This window comes from Sporothrix schenckii (genome assembly GCF_000961545.1).
Source record: "Sporothrix schenckii 1099-18 chromosome Unknown Cont44, whole genome shotgun sequence".
NCBI classification, from domain to species: domain Eukaryota; kingdom Fungi; phylum Ascomycota; class Sordariomycetes; order Ophiostomatales; family Ophiostomataceae; genus Sporothrix; species Sporothrix schenckii.
Window position 1 is genome coordinate 1041170 of NW_015971145.1, and position 19761 is coordinate 1060930.

At 52.0% G+C, this 19761-nt stretch overlaps 4 protein-coding genes across 4 annotated transcripts; 2 read left to right on the plus strand and 2 right to left on the minus strand.

Moving 5' to 3' along the window:
* Positions 1 to 1929: 1929 nt before the first annotated feature.
* Positions 1930 to 4192, minus strand: SPSK_08675 (mannan polymerase II complex MNN10 subunit; the record flags this gene model as incomplete). The annotated part of the gene is made up of 5 exons (XM_016735265.1): positions 1930 to 2593; positions 2667 to 2955; positions 3065 to 3474; positions 3593 to 3942; positions 4112 to 4192. 5 exons carry the CDS (start codon positions 4190 to 4192, stop codon positions 1930 to 1932), a joined length of 1794 nt encoding a protein of 597 aa, XP_016587074.1.
* Positions 4193 to 12781: 8589 nt separating this feature from the next.
* Positions 12782 to 13138, minus strand: SPSK_10052 (uncharacterized protein; the record flags this gene model as incomplete). Its single annotated transcript, XM_016736612.1, has 1 exon — positions 12782 to 13138. One exon carries the CDS (start codon positions 13136 to 13138, stop codon positions 12782 to 12784), a length of 357 nt encoding a protein of 118 aa, XP_016587075.1.
* Positions 13139 to 14019: 881 nt separating this feature from the next.
* On the plus strand, positions 14020 to 17487 carry SPSK_08386 (uncharacterized protein; the record flags this gene model as incomplete). The annotated part of the gene is made up of 1 exon (XM_016734985.1): positions 14020 to 17487. The coding sequence occupies one exon, from the start codon at positions 14020 to 14022 to the stop codon at positions 17485 to 17487; it is 3468 nt and encodes a 1155-aa protein (XP_016587076.1).
* Positions 17488 to 17919: 432 nt separating this feature from the next.
* On the plus strand, positions 17920 to 19560 carry SPSK_09054 (O-sialoglycoprotein endopeptidase; the record flags this gene model as incomplete). The annotated part of the gene is made up of 1 exon (XM_016735635.1): positions 17920 to 19560. The coding sequence occupies one exon, from the start codon at positions 17920 to 17922 to the stop codon at positions 19558 to 19560; it is 1641 nt and encodes a 546-aa protein (XP_016587077.1).
* Positions 19561 to 19761: the final 201 nt, after the last annotated feature.

The window sequence follows — 19761 nt, forward strand, 5'->3', positions numbered from 1 at the left end:
TGTTAACCGTTCCCTAGAATCCCCATTCCCCATCATCATCACATCACAAATCTTTACCCAGAAATCTTCCCTTCATAATACCCTAGACCCTTTGCACTTTGCTTTCATGCATTCTGGTTTCTGTACAAAAGTGCCTCTGCGAGTGCTGTTTTTTTTCTCGCTTCAGATTTGTTGTGGCTTGCATACCCTTTGCATTTTCTCTCCCCGCGCTGAGAAACTTTCTGCCTTGGTTTATTTATTATGTTTTGGCAATACTTCTCTTTGAGTACAAAGAGCATTTTGGTTTGGGTTGGCTTCTTTGTACACTTGTTGGCAGCAGGTTTTGTTGTCTTTGTCTTGTTTTACGCGCCCCCTTTCACTTCTCTTGCCCCCCTTTTATTTCCTTTCACTTCTTTTGCCATTCACCACCCGCCGGCGTCGACTGTTTGACACATTCGTGACTGCTTCCGGGTGCCCGTTGATATATGGCCAATTTTCGCTTCTGTTGTACATATTTATTTTTATTCGTATTTTCAAATTTCATATCCTGCATATGAAGTTCAAACCTAAACCATTCTCCATGATGCTTGCTTCTTCTCGCATGTGATACAACACGCAAACGGTACGCGTTTGGTGCAAGGCACAACAAAGTCACTTTCACGTGAATGTACAAAAACGTAATTACCCCATACAACCTGTCAAAAACCCACGTTTTTTGAGCTGCCTCGAGCTGCATGCTCCCCAAGTACGGCATACGAGATCGACGAAGCCGACTGCGTCTCTTGGCACAAAGAACTCGATGGGATCTTTTCCAGATACGTCATGTAGCCTTTTCATAACACACATGGTCGGATCTCCCGAAACTTGCTCGTCCGCGCAGCCTTCCCATTGGGCGGCGGTAAAAGTCAACAACTCCCCGGTTCGGCCCATAGTCGCCCGTCTCGCACAGAAATGTTTCTCAGTCTTGTCGCAGTTGATCACATGCCCCCTCAAGGGAGCCGTTTATGATGTACTCTCCGCCACTCGTTAGGCAAATGCAACAGTAAATTTGAGCAAAATAAGTCTGTGGTGGATTTTGTCTTGGTTTTCAAAATGATCTATATTTTGCTCCGACGGGAACGAAAAGGCGAGAAGATGAGGCAATCAACAAATCCTGCCGATACTCCATTGTGCGTCAAATGTAGTAAAACCCTCCCCATATATGAAAAAAATTGGTAAAACTTGAGTTATTACACAAAGAGTCGAAGAAGGGGACACAGAAACGGTTCCAAGAAAGCAGCCAGATAACAGGAACCGGTAAACAAATGTAAACGATCAACACACAAGCGCAATGTTTGAATCGGCAAAAAAAGCCAAAAAAAAAGCAAAATGAAAAGAACAAAAGGTCGAAGTAGAAGTCAAAAGTATAAAAGTGCCAAAATTGTGACAAACGCTGTGTGTGCAAGAAAAAGTCTGGACACACGGCCTAACGGGGATCTGTTTCTCGGAAGCTGTGTACCAGAAAGCTTGCGGGAAAGAGCTAAGAAGCGAATAACAAAATATGCAGCAACGAGGTTTTGAGGTATGGCGATTCAGGACCCTTTGTCCTAGGCACAGTATCCTGGTGTGCCTCACCAATCTATCCCATGGGCCGTCTCCACGATGGGGAGTAAGGCGTCAAAGCAAAAGCAAATGAAAAATCGTCAACTTGCAAAGCGAGGTATATGTAATCGGAGGGCGAAGAAGGCACCGTCTGGTATTGTGAAAGATAGTCGTGGTATATAGATAAGAGATTTGTGACGGGCGAGAAAGGATGTGTGTTCGGTCGCAGCAGTTGTCGAGAGACGGAGTTTTGTCGAAATGCCCGAGAGAAGAAACGCGGTAGGTCGTCAAGATCGTATTAACGTGAACAATATAGGATGGGATGAGCGACACAGGTAGTGTGTGTAGCTAAAGCTGGCCACCCGTCTCTCAAAACTTGACTTTTTGGCCCGTCAACTTGAACCAGGCGGCACACAGTAGATCCTCCTTAAACCGCTCCCACAGCGAACGGTTGAGGTAGTAGCTGAGTTCACGGTAGTTGTACATCTCGCCCCAGCAATCGCGGCCCCATTCGCAGCCAGCCATGTTGACGAGGAAATCACGGTCATTCTGCTCGTAATGGAAACGCGTGTTGTTGCCATTCTCCGAGCAGGCGCCTTCGGGGAAGCTGTTGATCATGCGCTGGGGCAGGAAGGCCACGTGTTGGCGGATCCAAGGTTGTGCCGTGTAGAGCTGCTCCAGGGCGTCCTGCTCCTTGTGCTCCCACTCCATGTGCTTTTGCTCGTAGGAGACAGGGTCCCACCACACGTCGAGCAGACGGTCCGTCCACTCGCTCTTGCGCACAAAGAAGGAGCCCAGGTTGAAGCCAGAGCAGTCCTGCGACAGAATGAAGTTGACCGAGTTTGCCTGGCCATTGCCGACTGTGCTCCGTGACACGTCGTCGAGGTATACGTCATTGAAGGGGTGAGTGAGGTTGAGGGGATTGTACTCGTTGATGTCGCGGTAGATATGCTTTTCGAGGTCGTTGAAGATATGGTCCTGCAGTGAGTACGAGGGCTCCATGACAAATGTGTTGAGATCCAGCCACCAAAACCTGTAGGCGTTAGAACTAAGACTTGTCGGGTATGAAGCAAATCAATGTGGCGAGAAAAAGAGTGCGTGCTCACCATTCGGCCTTGGGATACTTCCGCATCGCCTGCCGGATAAAATCGACCTTCTCCCAGCTCTCACGCCACTCGTGAGCGTAGCGTTTCTTCGTGCTCATGTCGACAATCTCGAGATCGTAGCCCCAGCGCGCGGCGTAGCGCTTCTTGTTTCGTGTGCTGTCTCTCTCAATCGCCCACTCGCGCGCGCCCTTCCATTCCATGACACCACCGCCAACGTTTGCAGCCAGGATGATGACAAACTTCTCTCCACCGCCCAGCCATGCTGTTCTCCGCCAATAGTAGACAAGAGCTGCAGCAAGAATCACCATGTTAGCATTTTGGCCGAAATTGCCACCGCTCAGAGCAGCACCATCGGAGAAACACGTGCAGACAAAAGGGCATAACGGTTTAACACTCACGGGAATGGTAAAATATGTATATCGCGGCAAGTAACGCCAGCACGATGGCCCAGCGGATTCTCGCTGTGCGTCCCATGTGCGCAAAAAAGAGTTTCACGCGTCCGAGAAGCGACGACTTGCTAAATTCCCACCGCCCTCTTGGTTTGTCCTTGTCAGAGTACGATGAGGCGCGCGACGTCGGGGTGTTCGCGTTGAAGCGTGGTAAACTGCTCGAGAGTTGGCGCATGTGTCTGGTGAAGAAGCCTTGGTTCTGTGTGGCAAAGGATGGGTATTTGCTTGCGCCCGAGTTGCGCGAATGGAGGGATGAGCCGCCATGTGAGTCGCCGTACGACTTGGATGGACTTGAACGACCGCTTCCGTTGATGTTCAGGCCAGGGCTGGACCAGCCGCCGTCGGGGCTTGGAGAGGGACTCCGCGAAAGAGACATGTTAATGTTCGGCGTACCTAATCGAGGGGGCAAACAGAAACAGAACAGAGCAGAAGAAAAAGTTAGCCTTGTGTGTCCCTCCGGAAGCGTAAAAACATTACCGCGACCAGTCGCAGAGCGCAGGCGCAAACAGGAGCACAGAAGCAGAGACAAGGGCCGGATTTGGCGCTGTTTCTCGTTGTCTCTCGTTGTCTCTCGTTGTTTTGAGACAGTTGTGGTAGACTGGAATGTAGGTAACATACCGGGTATTGGTGAGAGGGGCGGTTGACGGGCATTCACGCCCAAGTGTTGCGACGAGTGACCGTCCAACGACAGCGGCGACGGAGGACCAATGCTCGATGAACGGCGGCGGTGCGTCCGTGGTCGGTCGCTGTAGGAAGAGGAGGACGCGGTGGAAAGTGTTGAAGAAGCCAGGTTGGTCGTTGTTATGGTCCACGTCACCAGAATGGCACTTGACAGGCCAAACTGATCACAAATGGATAAGGGAGTAAGGAAAAGGAGATGGAACGGGGACAAAGGAAACGAGGAGAGAGGACAAAATGATGATGAAAACTAAACCAGGGTAGGTAGGAACGAAAGCTCTCAATTCCAAAACGGTCAGGGAAGGGTGGAGGGGATACTCGTATAGCGAGCGAAGGCGACTTGGTGAAGGTGGTATGGATAAGGACACGAGTTTGGCGGGAGGACAAGAACAGAATCATGCGCTGGAAAACAAGTGCCAAAAATCGTTCCCCAAGTTTTTTTTCTCAACGTCTTGGACCCTGCGGTTTTGTTATTTTGGCACTAGGCACGGGCGAGTCGGTACAATTGCCACTACCAACCCGTGTTCGTTTTGGAGGGGCTCGTGTATCCGCTAGGAAGACTTTGGGGAGATTTTAGGAGAATTGGCTGGCCGTTCGCAGGAGGCAATTTCAGCTCAACTGGTGCCGTCCTTGTCTCTGATCTGATCGGTAGATCGCCTGGATGGACGAGCAGGAGGGATGGGATGATGGGTGGTGAGCTGTCAGTCAAGCGATGGAGGTGACGAGCATACTCGGTGGTGTGGCGGTCAGGTAATTAGGCACGGTAAAACAGCCACGCTGTCGGGAAAAGAGAACAGCTAAGAAAGGGATTCGGAAACGGCAGACGCGGTCAGACAATGAGATGCATGGGAAGGATTAAGCCAGAGGGTCAAGCCAAGAAGCAATTCCAGAGGAGGTCCGGAGGCAGGATTGTATGGGGGTCAGGGTCACAGCCGTGGACAGAAAAGGGCTGAGCAGTGCGAAGAGCCTGTCAAGGAATTGTCTGGAGTCTGGCTGTTTGCGTTACTCGTTTTCGGCGTGGTATTCGTGCGTCTCGTACTCCGTATCTCGTGATTTTTGGTCGGTTTGGTGTGCAGCCTGATCTTAGTCGGTTGCGAGGCTAGTAAGGAAAAAAGGTCGAGTGTGCCAAAAGTCCGACAAAGGTGGCTGGCGGGGGACGTGAGCAATACGAAAAGATACGGGTGAAAATAACGAGTTGAAAGAAGAAAAGATGCAGATGGCTTGCGAAGTGGAAGCTCGTTGATGATTTGGAAATCTCCTCTACGTGCATTTTTCTGCGTTCCTTCCCCCTTTTACAATTTTCACCGGCTCGCTCCTTCCCTTTTATTGTTCAATCCTGCTCTTCCTTGTCGCAATTTGGGAGATGGAAGCACGTTGGGGCGTGTGTGTGACAGTGGTTCGTTCCTGCCAAAGGAGCAGCAAATGGGGGTGTGGAAACGCCAACATGTCGTTATCTCGCGCTATTTCCTACGGGCCGTTTATGTACTTCGTAGAGTGAATAATATATTTCGTACGATTTACTGGACAGCTGTTTCGTGCTCCTATCCGTCTTGCAGCCCCTCTCCCTGTTAGGCTTTTCTCAGTTTTGCTCTCGATTTCCTGCTCTCTGGTTGGCTAGACGTGACGGTGCAAAGAGGAAAACATGCAACGAATTGCCCTCGACGATATTTTATGCACAGAAGGAACCGCCCGGTGACGGAGCATGCATTTGCCGCCATTGGTCGCTCTTGCCGCAACGCTCCTGCATAGAATTACGGCGTATACGGTGGATGGAAATCATTGGCAGCTATGGCGGGTCCACTGGCATTCGCTCTTTACCTGGTCGGTGCTCATCGCCTTATGCAGCCCCCTATTTTCGCGTTCAGCGAATATTTCGCACCCATGTTGTGCTCATCCATGTCTTGTGGTCGTTTTGCGGCGGCTTTTGGGAAGACTTTTATTTACTCTTCTCCTCGGAGCCCTGTCTGTTTTGTTTCTTTCAGTGTCGTCTTCGAAGGGGCCTTTGCACACCAGGCTAGCGTTTCTCCTAAAGCGGCGGCAGTAAGGCGAAGGGCCACCAGCTCGGTTCTTCAGACTGAAGTTTTCTGGATTCAAGCCACTCAACGCCGAACTATAATCGGACAGGGAAGGGCCTGTGTGGTCGTAGCGGCGAGGCGGTTTGTTCATCCCAACTCTGTCCTTTCCGTCCGTCTAACAGTGTGAACTAGTACGAAGTATTATCAAACCGAAAACGCGATCAGTTCGTTATCAGCCTTTCGTCCCTCTCAATCGCTCGGGCTCTATTATCCCACCCCCTAAAAAAAAAAAAAAAGAAGTGATACCAGACTATCTCGACCGTGTACGACATACGACATACGACATACGACATACGGAGTAATTACGTCGTATCAGGTACATTTATCTAGCAATCTAGCCATCCGGCCTTGATGATCATCAGCTATCGCCGCTAGCTGACGAAAGGACAGGTCGTACTTTTCGTCGGTGTTTACCCTCTTGTTTGGCCTCTTTTCGTTGTTGTGTTCTGTTCCCTTTGTTCATTTTACCTCTGGCGATCCAGAATCTGCATTGCATCTTTTGTATGCTGGTCCAGGCTCCACTCGGTTGGCGGAAGGGGAAATTGAAAGTGGGTGCCGAATTATTGGCATAGAATTGGCAAACAAACACACAACACAGACCATACTGAGCCAAATTATGCACAGAAATCACAGTGCCACACAAAGCTCTGGAGCGCATCAATGACTGGCACTTGTATCTTGAGTCTTGAAAAGGAGATGAGGTAGATGGAGGAGATGGAGAAAACGGGCCACAACAAAACACAGTAAGCAAAATGACATCTTCTCGAGGAAGCTTTTTCCAGCTACTTCTTTTCTCGATCGTCAATTCTGACAAGAGCGATAAACAATGACTACACTGCTGCTGGCCCCACGCCTAAATGACCACGGAAAAAGGCTCCGTCTCTAGCAATGTATTTACTCGGTACAGATATGCTCATCTGTATATGGCGGTTTAGTCCCTGCGGAACTAGATGCCAATCCATATCTGCACAGCAAAACAAAAGTGAGGATCCATTTGGCCCTGGCTGCCAAGGTCCTTCCTCACCAACTAGAGCTCTTCCTGCATCTTGAGCTTCTCCCCACTACGCAAGCAAAAAGGGGTAGAGATGAAGACGGGCAAGGGGCGTAGCGCCGCATCGAGATTTTGACAAGTGACAAAATCATTGGGGCACAGAGCCGCCAGCCAATGAATGTGGCTATTTAGCTGCTTAATTTACAGAGTGCCACCACGGCAAAGGCTCAAAACCACCACAGAGGGAAACTAAAGTAGCAAGCGTGCGTAAAGACAAGTTGACCCGGCCAGGCCTTCACTAGCCAGGGGTAGGCTCTCTCCTCTGTCACCCCTATTCCTATTTTCCTGTTCTTTCCTTAGCAGCCCCTTTCCTTCTTTTCCCTTTTTGATCAGCCGCTTAACGCCCCTGTATCGCGTCAGAGGCAGCACCAGCCGTGCCAGGATGTCGAAAAAGGCCTACGTCCCACGAGGTAGCGCAGGGATCTACGTCGTACCACACCGTACATACGAATGTAGTTTGAAGACCTATCCAGCCTTTATCGATAACCCAACCTGCTGCCACGGTTCACAACGCAAGCAGAGCGACAGTGTTTATTGCATTGTTTGAATATTAACTTTTAGCCAGTTCAACGCTCTTCTTTTCCAGAACGATGACCATAACATCAGTCAGGTGGCAAGTTCTCATGAAACCAAAGCGAGCTTTCTTAAAATGCCATTCCGGACTACGTAGGAGATGGGAACAACGGTAGAGACAGAGAAGGACGCTCTCGTCAGCTACAAGATCAGCACCGCGTATCGCTAGCCGGAAAATCACACTTCGTAGGTCGTATTACTTGAGATCCTTGAGCCCGAGTCGTTGTGGGCTAGTTGGCCCATGTGTCGATCCCGTCGAGTCTTTCCAACATTCGCCAGCCAAATCGAAACAGCGTTTCTTCTAGTCGGTCCTTCAAGTTGGCAGATGGAGGCAAAGCAAACGAACGTCAGACAACTCAAGGTCTACAACACAACTGGGTATTCCTGGCCAGAAGGGATAAAAAGCAAAAGCAGGTTGTTGACGGCTTGCCCTAGTGGAAGAGTCCGTCGGTTTCGATAAAAAGGGGGTTGTAATTAGGACCATATTTGGCCAGTAGAGATTTTGACGGAAGTGATGCGATATGTTAGGCGATCGAAAGGTCCCAAGTGGAACAAGGTTTTTAATCATTTTTCTTGACATTGTCTTGATGAAAAAGAGAGAGAAAATTCTGGTTTGGCAATGTACAATAACGCAAAGGTACGAGGTAGAGTTTAGAACCAACAGCCACGAAAGTGGAAGCTAACGGCGACGCTAAACTTCGACAGCCGATGACAGGTCATGTGACTGAATTGGTCTCGGATTTGCCAACTGCAAGCCGGTGACCAATAAGCAAGACCAGGGCCCTGAAGATCTCTAACGTCCCGCGGTGTAAACTTTTGGTGTGTGTTCAGTGGCAGCAAAAAGTCATGCCCAATAGCAGGTGGACTGCGTCAGCCCATGACATCTAAACTAAATCAGACGCAAACTGAAGCAAAGCTTGCGATATCGTTAATTCGTCGTTGACATCTCACAATGTATTTTGGGCTGTACGATGTAAGGACCGATATTTTGGGCTTCAGTGTAAGTAGAACAATGTTGACGTCACAACGTCATCGGCCCTTTCCGGTGTCCGACGACGCACATATTACACTGCATTTTGCATATCGGCTTTTCATGTAGTACTCGCCGAGGCAAGAGACTGCTTTGGAGTGATTTATATTCATTTGCCGCCTTTTAGGTCGTCTGTTTTTAAAATATATATGTAAACTGTGTATGAAAAAAAAAAAAACCTTAAGACCTGATTTCCTTCTTTTTTCTTCCAAAAACTGAGCGAAAATTAACCATTTAAGATTAGACAACAACGACAATTATTTCGTGCGTCAAAATACCCCACAATAAGAAGATATTATATAGTCATCTCAACGAAATCTCATGTTACTCATCCTTACTATGTCTCCCAGCGATAACCAGCCATTCGTCGTGGACATAAGCGGCGTGATAGGCGATTGGGATTATTCTGTTTGGAGGTCTAAAATAGTACTGCCACCAGTATGGTCACGCTGTCACTGGGCGTAATATGCAAGAAGGTAAAGAAAAGGGGCTGTACGTAGCGTATCAAACTTGATTCCAACTGTGTCAGAGACTCACAGAAGACTATTCAAGACCACCTGACGTTGCATTGCTTTCAAGGACTTCCATTCCAAGGCAATAATTGCCTTCGTTTTACTGAGAACACTCTTAAGCTGTTACTGACCCATACCTAGATGGCAAGTTACCGTTGCATACACGAAGGAGAGCTCGGATCCGGAGGTAAACAGCTGCCTGCTTAGTTCCGCCTGGTATAAGATGCAAACCGGACCCGATCTCCACATTCTGCCATCCTTGCTCCCGATGGTCTTATGTGCTGTGTAGCGGATAATCTCTAGAATCTCACGTCCGTCGTTTCCTGTAGAAAAATTGGGAGGCCATGTTTAGCCAGAAATGGCTACCTCCTCTTACAGCGGCCGGCCGTCGCATCGGGAAATACTATTTAACGTTCTTTCGTCAGACTCTAGACCGTGTTCTATGCAAAGTTCTTGTGTCGGACCCTCAGCCGTGTTCGGTCTTTCTATGGTACAGTCCAGAACGGCGCGACGTCATAGTCCCTCAATGTGTTGTTACAAGGAGAGCGAAGAACAGATGCTGCTAGCATATATGTAAAGCAAGTAAGGGTATTGTACTGGAGGCAAACAAATGGAATGCAATACAAACAGTTCAGATATTGTCACACCAGTCGTACATAGAGGTGAATCTATTGGAAACAAAAACAGCGGCATGGTTGAAGAAAATGAGTGACTTCGTTTCGATCGCCAATTTTAGTTTGTTTTCACATAAACGTTTTTTGTTTGCTCGTCATCTGTTCTTTGTCTCTCTCTCTCTCCCTCTCTTGTTTTTTTATTATTTTACTTTTTATTGGCCAATGTCAAACCAAATACTTCTGCCTCACCGGAGAAATTTGTCGCAGGTTTTAAGTATGAAGCTGCCTCGGGCTCTTGTTTGCTGAGAAAGCCATCCTTTCCAATGGGTTTGCATTCGCTCGCTTCGCTCAATGAGTCCCGTTGTGGCTTTTGTGCCTCGCACTTTCCATTTCTGGGCCAGCATGCCTCTTAGTCCTGCTACGTCCTTCCTTGTTTGTCTAAAATTGCCGAACCGTGCTTTTCTGAAAGTGGAAAGGGCAAAGGCAGAAGTCTTCACCGTTCATTCATTCACGTAGCCAAAATTAGCCATGCTGCGTGAGCAGGCCTTTTCACTCTGACGTACGAAATACCTGTCTGCGCTTCCCGCTTTTCTAAAACACGCCTATGACGAGGGGACAACAACACCGCATCAAGCTCTAACCAGTTTGCGTATGACTCTATGCGTTTGCTGTTGCTTCTACAACCGAGTTTCCTTGCTTCTTACATTGGACTCTCTTGTATGATCCCTTTCCCAAATCGTCGCCACCTAAAACGGGACAAAACAAGCTTTCCTCTACCTGGGCGTTCTGTTTTCAAATTGGGGTGGCGTTTTTGGCTTCTGGTTTCCTTGCTGTCTCTTTACGTGTTACCGGCAAATTACATGCGTGTACGAAGGTGGTCAGCTTCCGTGACAGGGTCGTAACGGTGTTTATGCTTGGGTATGACCTTGCAGCATAGGATGCACCGAGCTCCACACCACACTTTGCAGGTGCGTCTAGATGAGCGAGTCAGGGAGGCAATCGGTCCCAAATGCAACTCCGGAACCATGTTGCATCTCTACAGGGAAGACAAGTCAGAGCGGCGAGGTCAACGTACGTGTCAAGAGGGGCAACCGTGGTCTGGGCTCCTTCAATGGTCCACGTTGCCATCGTTTTCCTTTCCTCACTCTCCCTCCGCCTGCCAGTACGAGTGGTCCCCTTCCCGCTGTGCAGCAGGTTTTCCTGAATGCAAAACTGGATGTAGAGGGGAAAAGAGGAAAACAGAGGGGAAGTGACAAATAGCCGTCATCACTCAAGCTCAAGCTGTACATAAAAAGGAGCACACTTTCCGGATCTCGTCGCACCGTTTTTCTCTTTCTTCACCTTACTTTTGTTTGTTGTCAAACCAACTCTAGAAATACCTACACTCACACATTCGACTGTTTCTTTTATGCAGCAAACTGCCAAGAGCTGATATATTTCTTCCAAAACCAATCCTTCAACATGCCTTCCACCGACGCTCCCCAGCAGCAGCAGCCCATGGCTGTCAACGCCGATGACAGCATTGTCACCGAGCAGCCGGTACGTATATTCGGCATCGTCCCTCGTGGCACAGCTTGGTATCATCTTGGCATCATCTTGGCATCAAATTGCATTTGTTTTCTGTCTTTACTAACGCTCAAAAAGTCACTCCAGGCGCAGCCCGAGATGCAGCCAGAAGCGACGATGCGCGGTGGTTTCTTTGAGGAGTGTGGTTGCTGCGGCTGCAGCGAGGAGTGCGCCTGCTGCTAGATCAGTTCCGACAGTTTAAAAGAGATGATGCTCTTGGAGCGACGTTCGTAAGGTTCTTTTGACAATCAACATATCCAAATCCATTCCGATGCCCTTTTTGCTTTGTTTGTTGTGTAAGATTGCAGCCTCGTATTAAAAAACAATTGCGCGATTTACCGTCCTGGATCATTGGGCCGCGAGGTAGACTGTCAAGGAGGATGAGGTCCGCTTTCCAGCTCATAAAACGCTGTGACGTCGACGATTCGAGACTCGCATGTGCCGACGGCCCGGTTGCCCTCTGTTGTCGGTATGCTTTTGCGACGTTTTGAGAGTCGACGTTGCAGTCAGTAAACTGGGTTTGGCCTAAGAAGGCCTTTGGGGCACTTGTCACTGTTGGCCATTCCTTGGCAGCGGTCGCCAAGACGGGACTTGTGCACATCACATAGGCCTAAGCAAACCTGGACGATTCGGATCTAGACCACTCCAGGAGACTTGCGTGGTATTAGCGAGTCAGACACTCTCAAAACTGCTGGCCGACAGGTTTGCGTGCAAAAGAAAGCCGAGCGGCTCATACAGCTAGTTAGATGAGTAGAACAATAGAGTAAGATCATTTTGTGCATCGCCATGGCTGGCCCCCATATCGTCGCTACAGCCACCATGATTGAGAATTTGTTTACCCATGGCCCTGGAGTCGATTCATGCAATCACCGACAAACAGCCAAACTCCCAGAGTACCGGCAACTTAAAGCTATTGTAAGATGCAAGACAATACGACACAAGGTGGTCGCATGAGGAGAGCAGTGTAACAACACGAGAGCCAGCCATGACGAAGGAACCGGCGATTTGCAAAGGCGCACAGAAACCTATGGCAAGCCAATAAAGCAATGGAAGCACGACAAGCTGCAGCCCCCCAGCACGATCTGAGGCCGGAATCAGACGGGGCGGATGCACCCTGGAAGGCGGCGCTTCCTGAGGATTCGGAATCGCCAAGAACCGAGACAACGGCGTCAGGCACAATATATGTCGTACTCCGTAGGTAGACGCCCGGATAAAGTGGACCGTCACCTGTTCGTTGGCCAGCAAGGGCAATGAGGCAATGCATCGCAAGGAGCAGGAACTCGCACGGAATGAGCCAACGCCAACAATGTGGGCTTTCCACCAGTATTGTCGCCTGCGTCCCTAGTTGCAACCAAAAGGAAAATTGGTATGAGATGCTGCAGTCCAATCAGCCGCTCGGGTAGGCACAAGTGTCCCGAGAATCCTTGGGAGGGTGCTGGTAGCCCCAGCTTTAATACGCTGGCGGCTACACAGCGGCCAATGATAGCGCGCGCCCACTGTTGTAGGGCGCTTATTTCAGACATCCCAACGTCGTTTGGCTCGGCTAGCTTCCTCGCGCCTCGACGTCTCAACCTCTCGCAGTGTCGACAACTAGACTGTCCTCGTAGACGCGATCATGACTCTGTCGTTTTGGGAGAATCTCATTTCCGCCTGCACAATAGGAGTGCGCGTCGCGTTCGCTGCTTCTGGTGGCAAGCGGCTCAGGAAAGCCCTCTTTAGACCTGTTCCTGGGAGTGCGGTGGCGAATCCTCTTTGTCGCTGCTGTCTGATGTCGCCGTGGGACGGCGAGGACTTTGGGACATTCGGCACGTTGATATTTCCCTTCGTAGATGTCGCTCCTGCCAAATGCTGCGGGACCCTTGCAGACACCAAAATAGGAAGCAGCAAGAGCGACAGCCACCTGCCAAAAAAAGCTCTGTGGCATGCGGACGAATTAAATCGGCTGCTTTGCTTGGCCAGCAAGGATTCTCTACTTCCCAGAATCGTACTTCCCATTCTTGGAAAGCAGCTTCATGACAATGGCAGGAGCATGCAGCTGGGCGGTTCTTGGCCTTGGCCGCCCCCTTGGGCCTCATTCTCACACACACATGTTTTGCCTCGTCTTCTTCTCCTTCTTTTCTCTTTCTCTGTCTTTCTCCAAGCGTTTCTTCTTCTTCTTTCTATCTTTTCTTTCTTGCATTTGGTTTGTGTGCTACACTTCCAAGTCGTACGTTTCGCATTGCCCAGTCTTTCTCTCCTTCTCCCTCCTATCCGTTCCCTGACTCGATCCGACTCTCCGACACTCTTTTTTCGTCACTTCTTTCTTCCCGCCCTTTCGACTCTTCCTCCTTTCTTGTCCTCTTTTCTTTTTCTCTGCCATCCTTTCTTCCATTGGCACAGTTCCTTTGTTGCTGGTCTTTGTCTATTGTCGAGTGACGCGGTGGTGTGGTTGGATGCTGTCACGTTTTATTGTTCTCCGCCTTTATTCACGAACAATAACATTAACCCCTCCGCATCCTCTTGTCAATAATAGCCTTGCTCGACCACGAGACCTCATTCAGGATCCTGACTCGAATTTCTGTCAGGAGACGACGGTTTCGTTTTCTTTTTCTGTCCTCTGATTTCACCGTATTCCAAAAAGCATCTCATTTCAAACCTTGCTTTGTTTTTGTCACTTGCATCCCTTTTTCATCTCCATTTTCCAGCATCATTAAACTGGACACATTACCGAACTGGTCCTCTGGCAGAGCCATTGCATCATATATACACACCACCATTCATTCTTTCCCCTTTTCGTGAGCCCAGTGCTCCCACGTCAACACAACGATGAACGACCTACGCACCTTACAACCGAATCCATTTCATACACCTTTTGACGACCATGACGAGCAAGCCAGCCATGGCAACCATAGAACCCATGAAAACCTCGGCAGCGGCCACCGCCACGCCGAGACATCGACTGACCGCGAGGAATGGGAGGATTGGGATAGCGACTGTGACGAGGAGATCCCTGGCGGCCGTGACGAGCCGCTCGACGACCTTCGTGGCGAGTATCCGCCACTGCTTGCAACAATAGAAGAAGCGCCCGACACACCAGCCGACTCTCGCAACCCAACGTCCATGACCAAAACCAGGACCTTTTCTTCCAGACGCTCTCGAACAAGTACCACAATGTCGACCGCCGTCGTACTTCCCGCACACCATACGGGGCCGAATCCGTCCCGGCTCAAGTCGCGTGCCCGTCAAAAGGCGCAGAACGCAAAGGCCGGCATCCGCCTGGTCACTGACATGAGCAAACTGCGCAAGCAACAGCAACTGCAGCAGCAGCAACAGCAACAACCCCCTTCGGGACCCGGAAAATTCGTCGATGCGGCCGCTCTCCTCGCCCTTGAAGGCAAGCCGTCTGAGTCGTCCACTGGCAACTGGCACTGGCGGAGGCGAAGAGCCAACAGCAACGGAAACGGAAACAGCAACAAAAACGGCAAGTCTGGTTCACCGGCTGTCGAGCATGGACAGGACCTTTCTCCCAATGATCGCCCTATTGTCATTGGCATCAGCCTACCCGAGGACGACCTCGTGGGCCGCACAATCAGCCCACAGACTGCCACCATCGAAACTCCGATCAATATCCCAATATACCATGGTAAAGGCACCACCGCCCAGAACTCGCAGCTCAATCAGATGTCTACGTTGTCGCCGCAGGCGCCAATGCAGTCGGTCTGGTCGCCGGATACCGAGGAGGGCTCGCCACGCAGCGCCGGTGCTTCTACCTCGCGTGTTGCATCCAGTATCTACTCCCAATTCACTGGTCAATCTGCAACTGCACAGCCAGCCCCACCTGTTCCCAGCCTGCCATCTGCCTACCGTGACGCACTTGGTGTGGGAGTCGCGCCAACAAACACGATAACGGCAAGCCATGATAGGTCGGCACGACACGACAGCCTACGTCTCCACGACGTGGATGATTTTGACAACGACACGCCCATTACGCTTTTTGAAGAGGACGGCAGCCCGGCATCGTACAATCGACTGTCCAGGTCTCGCGGTCGCCATGTCCGGTCAATGGCAAATACAGTTGACACTACACGCTCGGGGTGGTGGGACCACGTACAGACCCCATTTACGGAGCAAGCGGCACACTCGTTCATGGCAAAGGCTTCTTCACCTCTTACACCAGCATCGGCCAAGTCGCCTCTGTCGGCAGCATCTCTGCACGCCAGGGACGTGATCCCTGCAGTTCCTGCTCTACCGCCTACAAGCACTGTTTTACCTGCACAAACGACAACCACATCTACTACACCCATCTCTCCCCTTCTGACACCGGAGGAAGAATGGTGGAAGAGAAGCACCGCCGATGAAAAGAATGCCGTGTCCACTGAGGCACAAAAGCCCGCTCTGGGCATCTCCACCTCCATTGCCAATTCCCATTTCTACCGTGTCAATGAGCGTTCGCCGACCGTCGCTTCGTCCTCCCGATCTGCGGCGCCTGCGCCTGCACAGCGTGTCGTTACTCCTCGTCTCACGCCCAGAATTGTCCAGGTATCCGAAAAAACCAACGCGGCGCCATTGACCGGACGCAGTGTGCTGTCTGATCGTGGCGACCGGGGTCGACTAACACCATCCGAAGCTCCCCCACCCTACGAGCCACCGTCGCGGCCCGAAATGACGGTCCGGTATCGTGCTGTATTCCCGCCGGGTCACCCTCTGCGTGTGGATTTTCCACCTTCTCCTGGTCCAGTGTCTCCCGGCTTGGCACATACTATGACATCGCAGGGTGGCATCCACATGTCCGATGTGCCTTTGACACCTGCTGGTGTGCGGAGCGCCGCCGCCGCCGCTGGCACTCCACTGCCTACCCGGCCATCGGGCGCACTTCTTCCAGGTACCGCAATGGTGGCGTCCGAAGCAGCCACCAAAGTCGAGCGGTCTCGGCGCCGGCATGAGAAGGAAGATGCAGCCGTCATGCGTGCGGGTAGCTTGTGGCGAGGGCGTGGCTGCTTACCAAACAGTGGCTGCTTTGGTCGCAAGGGTGGTCGTGAGACCCGGCGACGCCACCGTCTTATCTGCATGGCCGTTATTGGCACTTTAGTCCTCTTGGTCGCTCTTATAACTGTACTGGCCGTTACTCTGTCCAAGAAGCATGCCGCGCCTGCAGAAAAGTCCTCAATCTGGCTCAACATCACTGGATTCCCACCTATCCCGACTGGTGTGGCGACTGTCATTGGCACGGACAACGCCGTCAACAAGCCAGGCTGCGTATCCCCAACGTCGCTTTGGAGCTGCACGCTTCCCAAAGAGCAGCAGTCCGGCAACGGGGCATTCTCCGGGGATGAGCCATCGTTTTTCCTTGATATCCAGTTCGACAACGGCGCAAAAAAGCTATGGGACGTCCCAGCCGGAACCATCCCGACACCTATTCTCTCTGCTACAGGGAAAGCAACTGCCACGGCCACGACCACCGCGACCACCGAGCAGTTTGATGCTGGGTTTACGCCGCAACCCGCACCGCCTTCGTTCCAGGAGTTGTGGTTCCTCGGCAATACAACCGATGGAATTGTAGCCAACAATAAGGCTGGCGAGCCGACGCCGTTTTACATCACATTCTTGTCCTCTGTCAATGCTACCGCCGCCGGTCCCAACACAGTTTTGGGTCGCCGTGACGCAACACCAACCGCTGCCGACGGCTTCCCGCTGCCGTCACTCAACGCAGACGGTACAGGCGCGCCGGCTGTGATGCACCCTTTGCCAATCCAGCAACCTCTTCGCCTCTTCGACCGGGGTCTGGCTACGGAACACTTAGGGTTCTACTCGTACTTTTCCAAGACCATTTACGTGCAGTCCATCGCGCCCGACTCCAGCCCGCTGGCTAGTGACGCCAATGGCGGCTCACTCGAAGTTGACGCCAACCACATTGTGACCTGGCTGCAAACGCGGTTCCTGGTACAAATTTGGACCCGCATGGAAAACACGACGAAGCTGCTCAACACCAGTGCCGCGTCGACCAACATGGGCAGCAATGCCACACAGCCCGGCACGTTCCCATACCCAATCAGCATCACCGAGGACCTGCACGGTGGTGACTTCTCGCAGAAGGGCGTTTTTGCGCGCGCTATCAATGGCCTTCAACAAATCCAGCTGACCAATGCGTCATCTATCATTGACAATCTTTCATTTGGTGGCACGCTCATTAACCATGGGACAAACCCGACCTTTGGCGGCACCGACGGCGGCACGGGCGGCTGCCAGTGCACATGGAACAACTTTTTAGGAGTGAACGGAAATACTGTTGTCTGAGAGGAGGACTTGAAATGGATATGAAGACATTTTACGTTGCATAATAGTAGGGACTTATTGGGAGGACACAGCATGCATTGCATCTACGGCGTTATCGTTTTTTGGCACATCGACAAGCTGTTGGTTGTCGCTTAATTTCTTGAGTTGTTTTGTTTGTATTCATACGTAAAATTGGCATTTACTTATCAAACAACACCGTCCTCTACCTTTACCTGTGAAACCATACGCATTTGTTTGTTTGGTTGCCCCTGAGCTGGTTGCGGTGGCGGTCACGTGCAGCCCATGTTGCGTGAAGTTTTCTCGCGCGATTCTGGAATATCTCGAACGAGCGACTTACAGCCGTAGAGCGTCAGGTCCCGACAGCCCATTTGACTTTAATTGGCTCCCACGCCATGTTTATATCATAGAATCTCTGTCTAGGAGTTTATTTTGATGCGGACCTTCACACGCATCTCGTCGCGGCAGCCGTGTCGGCTGTACCTTACTCATCATCCTTCCCAAATCTCACCTGCCAACCTCGTCTCACTATCCGGCACGGCTCGTCCAGTGAAGGAGTCCAAGGCATTAAAGACCGGAAGAGGATTTACTACAATAGCACCGGCATCGGATGCCCAAGCTCAACGCCGCTGGCCCAACAGCCTGCTGACCCTGGCTATTGAGACGTCCTGCGACGACACCTGTGTGGCCGTCTTGGAGAAAGAAAGAACAGAGGCCCCCTTCGGCGCAACTCCCCGAGCACGGCTCTTGTTCGAAGAGCGCGTCACGGCCGACAACCGTGCATATGGCGGCATCCACCCGCTGGCCGCCTCCGAGTCGCACATGGTAGCGCTGGCACCGCTCGTGCAAAAGGCTACCGCATGCTTGCCGTCGGGGAAGCCCGACTTTGTGTCAGCGACCCGCGGGCCCGGCATGGGGTCCTCGCTGGCCTCCGGTCTGTCCGTGGCCAAGGGGCTGGCCGTCGCCTGGCAGGTGCCTCTGGTCGGCGTCCATCACATGCAGGCGCACGCCCTGACGCCGCGTTTGGTGGAGGCACTCGACGCAGCAAAGACGGCGGCGGCGGCGGCGTCCACGTCCTCTGCTGCCACGCCGACGACGCCGACGACGCCAACGACACCCCCCCTCGTGTCCTTTCCCTACCTCTCCTTCCTCGTCTCTGGTGGCCACACGATGCTCGTGCACTCGCGCGCACTCAACGACCACCGCATCCTCGCGTCCGCCGCGAACATTGCCGTCGGCGATCTGCTCGACAAGTGCGCGCGGGCCATTCTGCCACGGGGCTTCATTGCGGCGGCCGAGGCCAGCGCTGGCCGCAGCCTGCCCTACGGTGCCATCCTCGAAGCGTTTGCGTTCGAGGGCCAAGACACGGAAACGTACAGTGGCTACCGGTATCCGCGTCAGCGCTGCGACGAGATGGCGCCGTTCGAATCCGGCCATGGCTGGCGGCTGGAGGCACCGTTGAGCAGTGGTGTCCTGCGCCATGCGCTGCGGTTTGACTTTTCGGGGCTCAACGGTGCCGTCATCAAAGCAGCCGGCGGCGATCCGCACATGGTTCCCGGCGGCCCCGGCCGTGTTCCCAAGGTCCCGAAGAGTACCGGGCCCCCTGCGGGACCAAAGATCCCCTTGCCCGAAAGTGAACGCCGGCTGCTCGCGCGGGGGACGATGCAGCTGGCGTTTGAGCACCTCGCCAGCCGGCTGTTGCTTGCACTGAAGACCGGTGCAGGCGGCGGCGGCGGTGAGGGCAGAGATGCGCCCCCGACATGCCTTGTCGTCTCGGGCGGCGTGGCCAGCAACCAGTTTCTGCGGTACATCCTTCGCTCGGCGCTGGAAGTGCATCGGTACGGCCACCTACCAGTGGTGGCGCCGCCGCCGTCTCTGTGCACAGACAATGCGGCCATGATTGCGTGGGCCGGCATGGAGATGTACGAGGCCGGGTGGCAGTCTGACCTAACTATGCTGCCGATCCGTAAGTGGTCCATGGATGCCGACGCGGAAGATGGTGGAATCTTGGGCCCCGACGGCTGGGTGCAGAAACGTGTACAGTGGCGAAACAAGAAACGATACCCACTCTCATAGTCAACGATATTTACGATGCTAGATTGTACAACAGAAAGTAATGGACAGCATGCATTTGTATAGAATCGCCAGTAATGCATTCGTATTGGTAAAGAAAGAGAAAAAGGAGAACAAAAGAAAACGAGTCCAAAGTGGTGTTACAGTATACATGAACAAGACGGGGTGACAAAAGACAGCAAGGATCAAGCGTCGCCATGGATG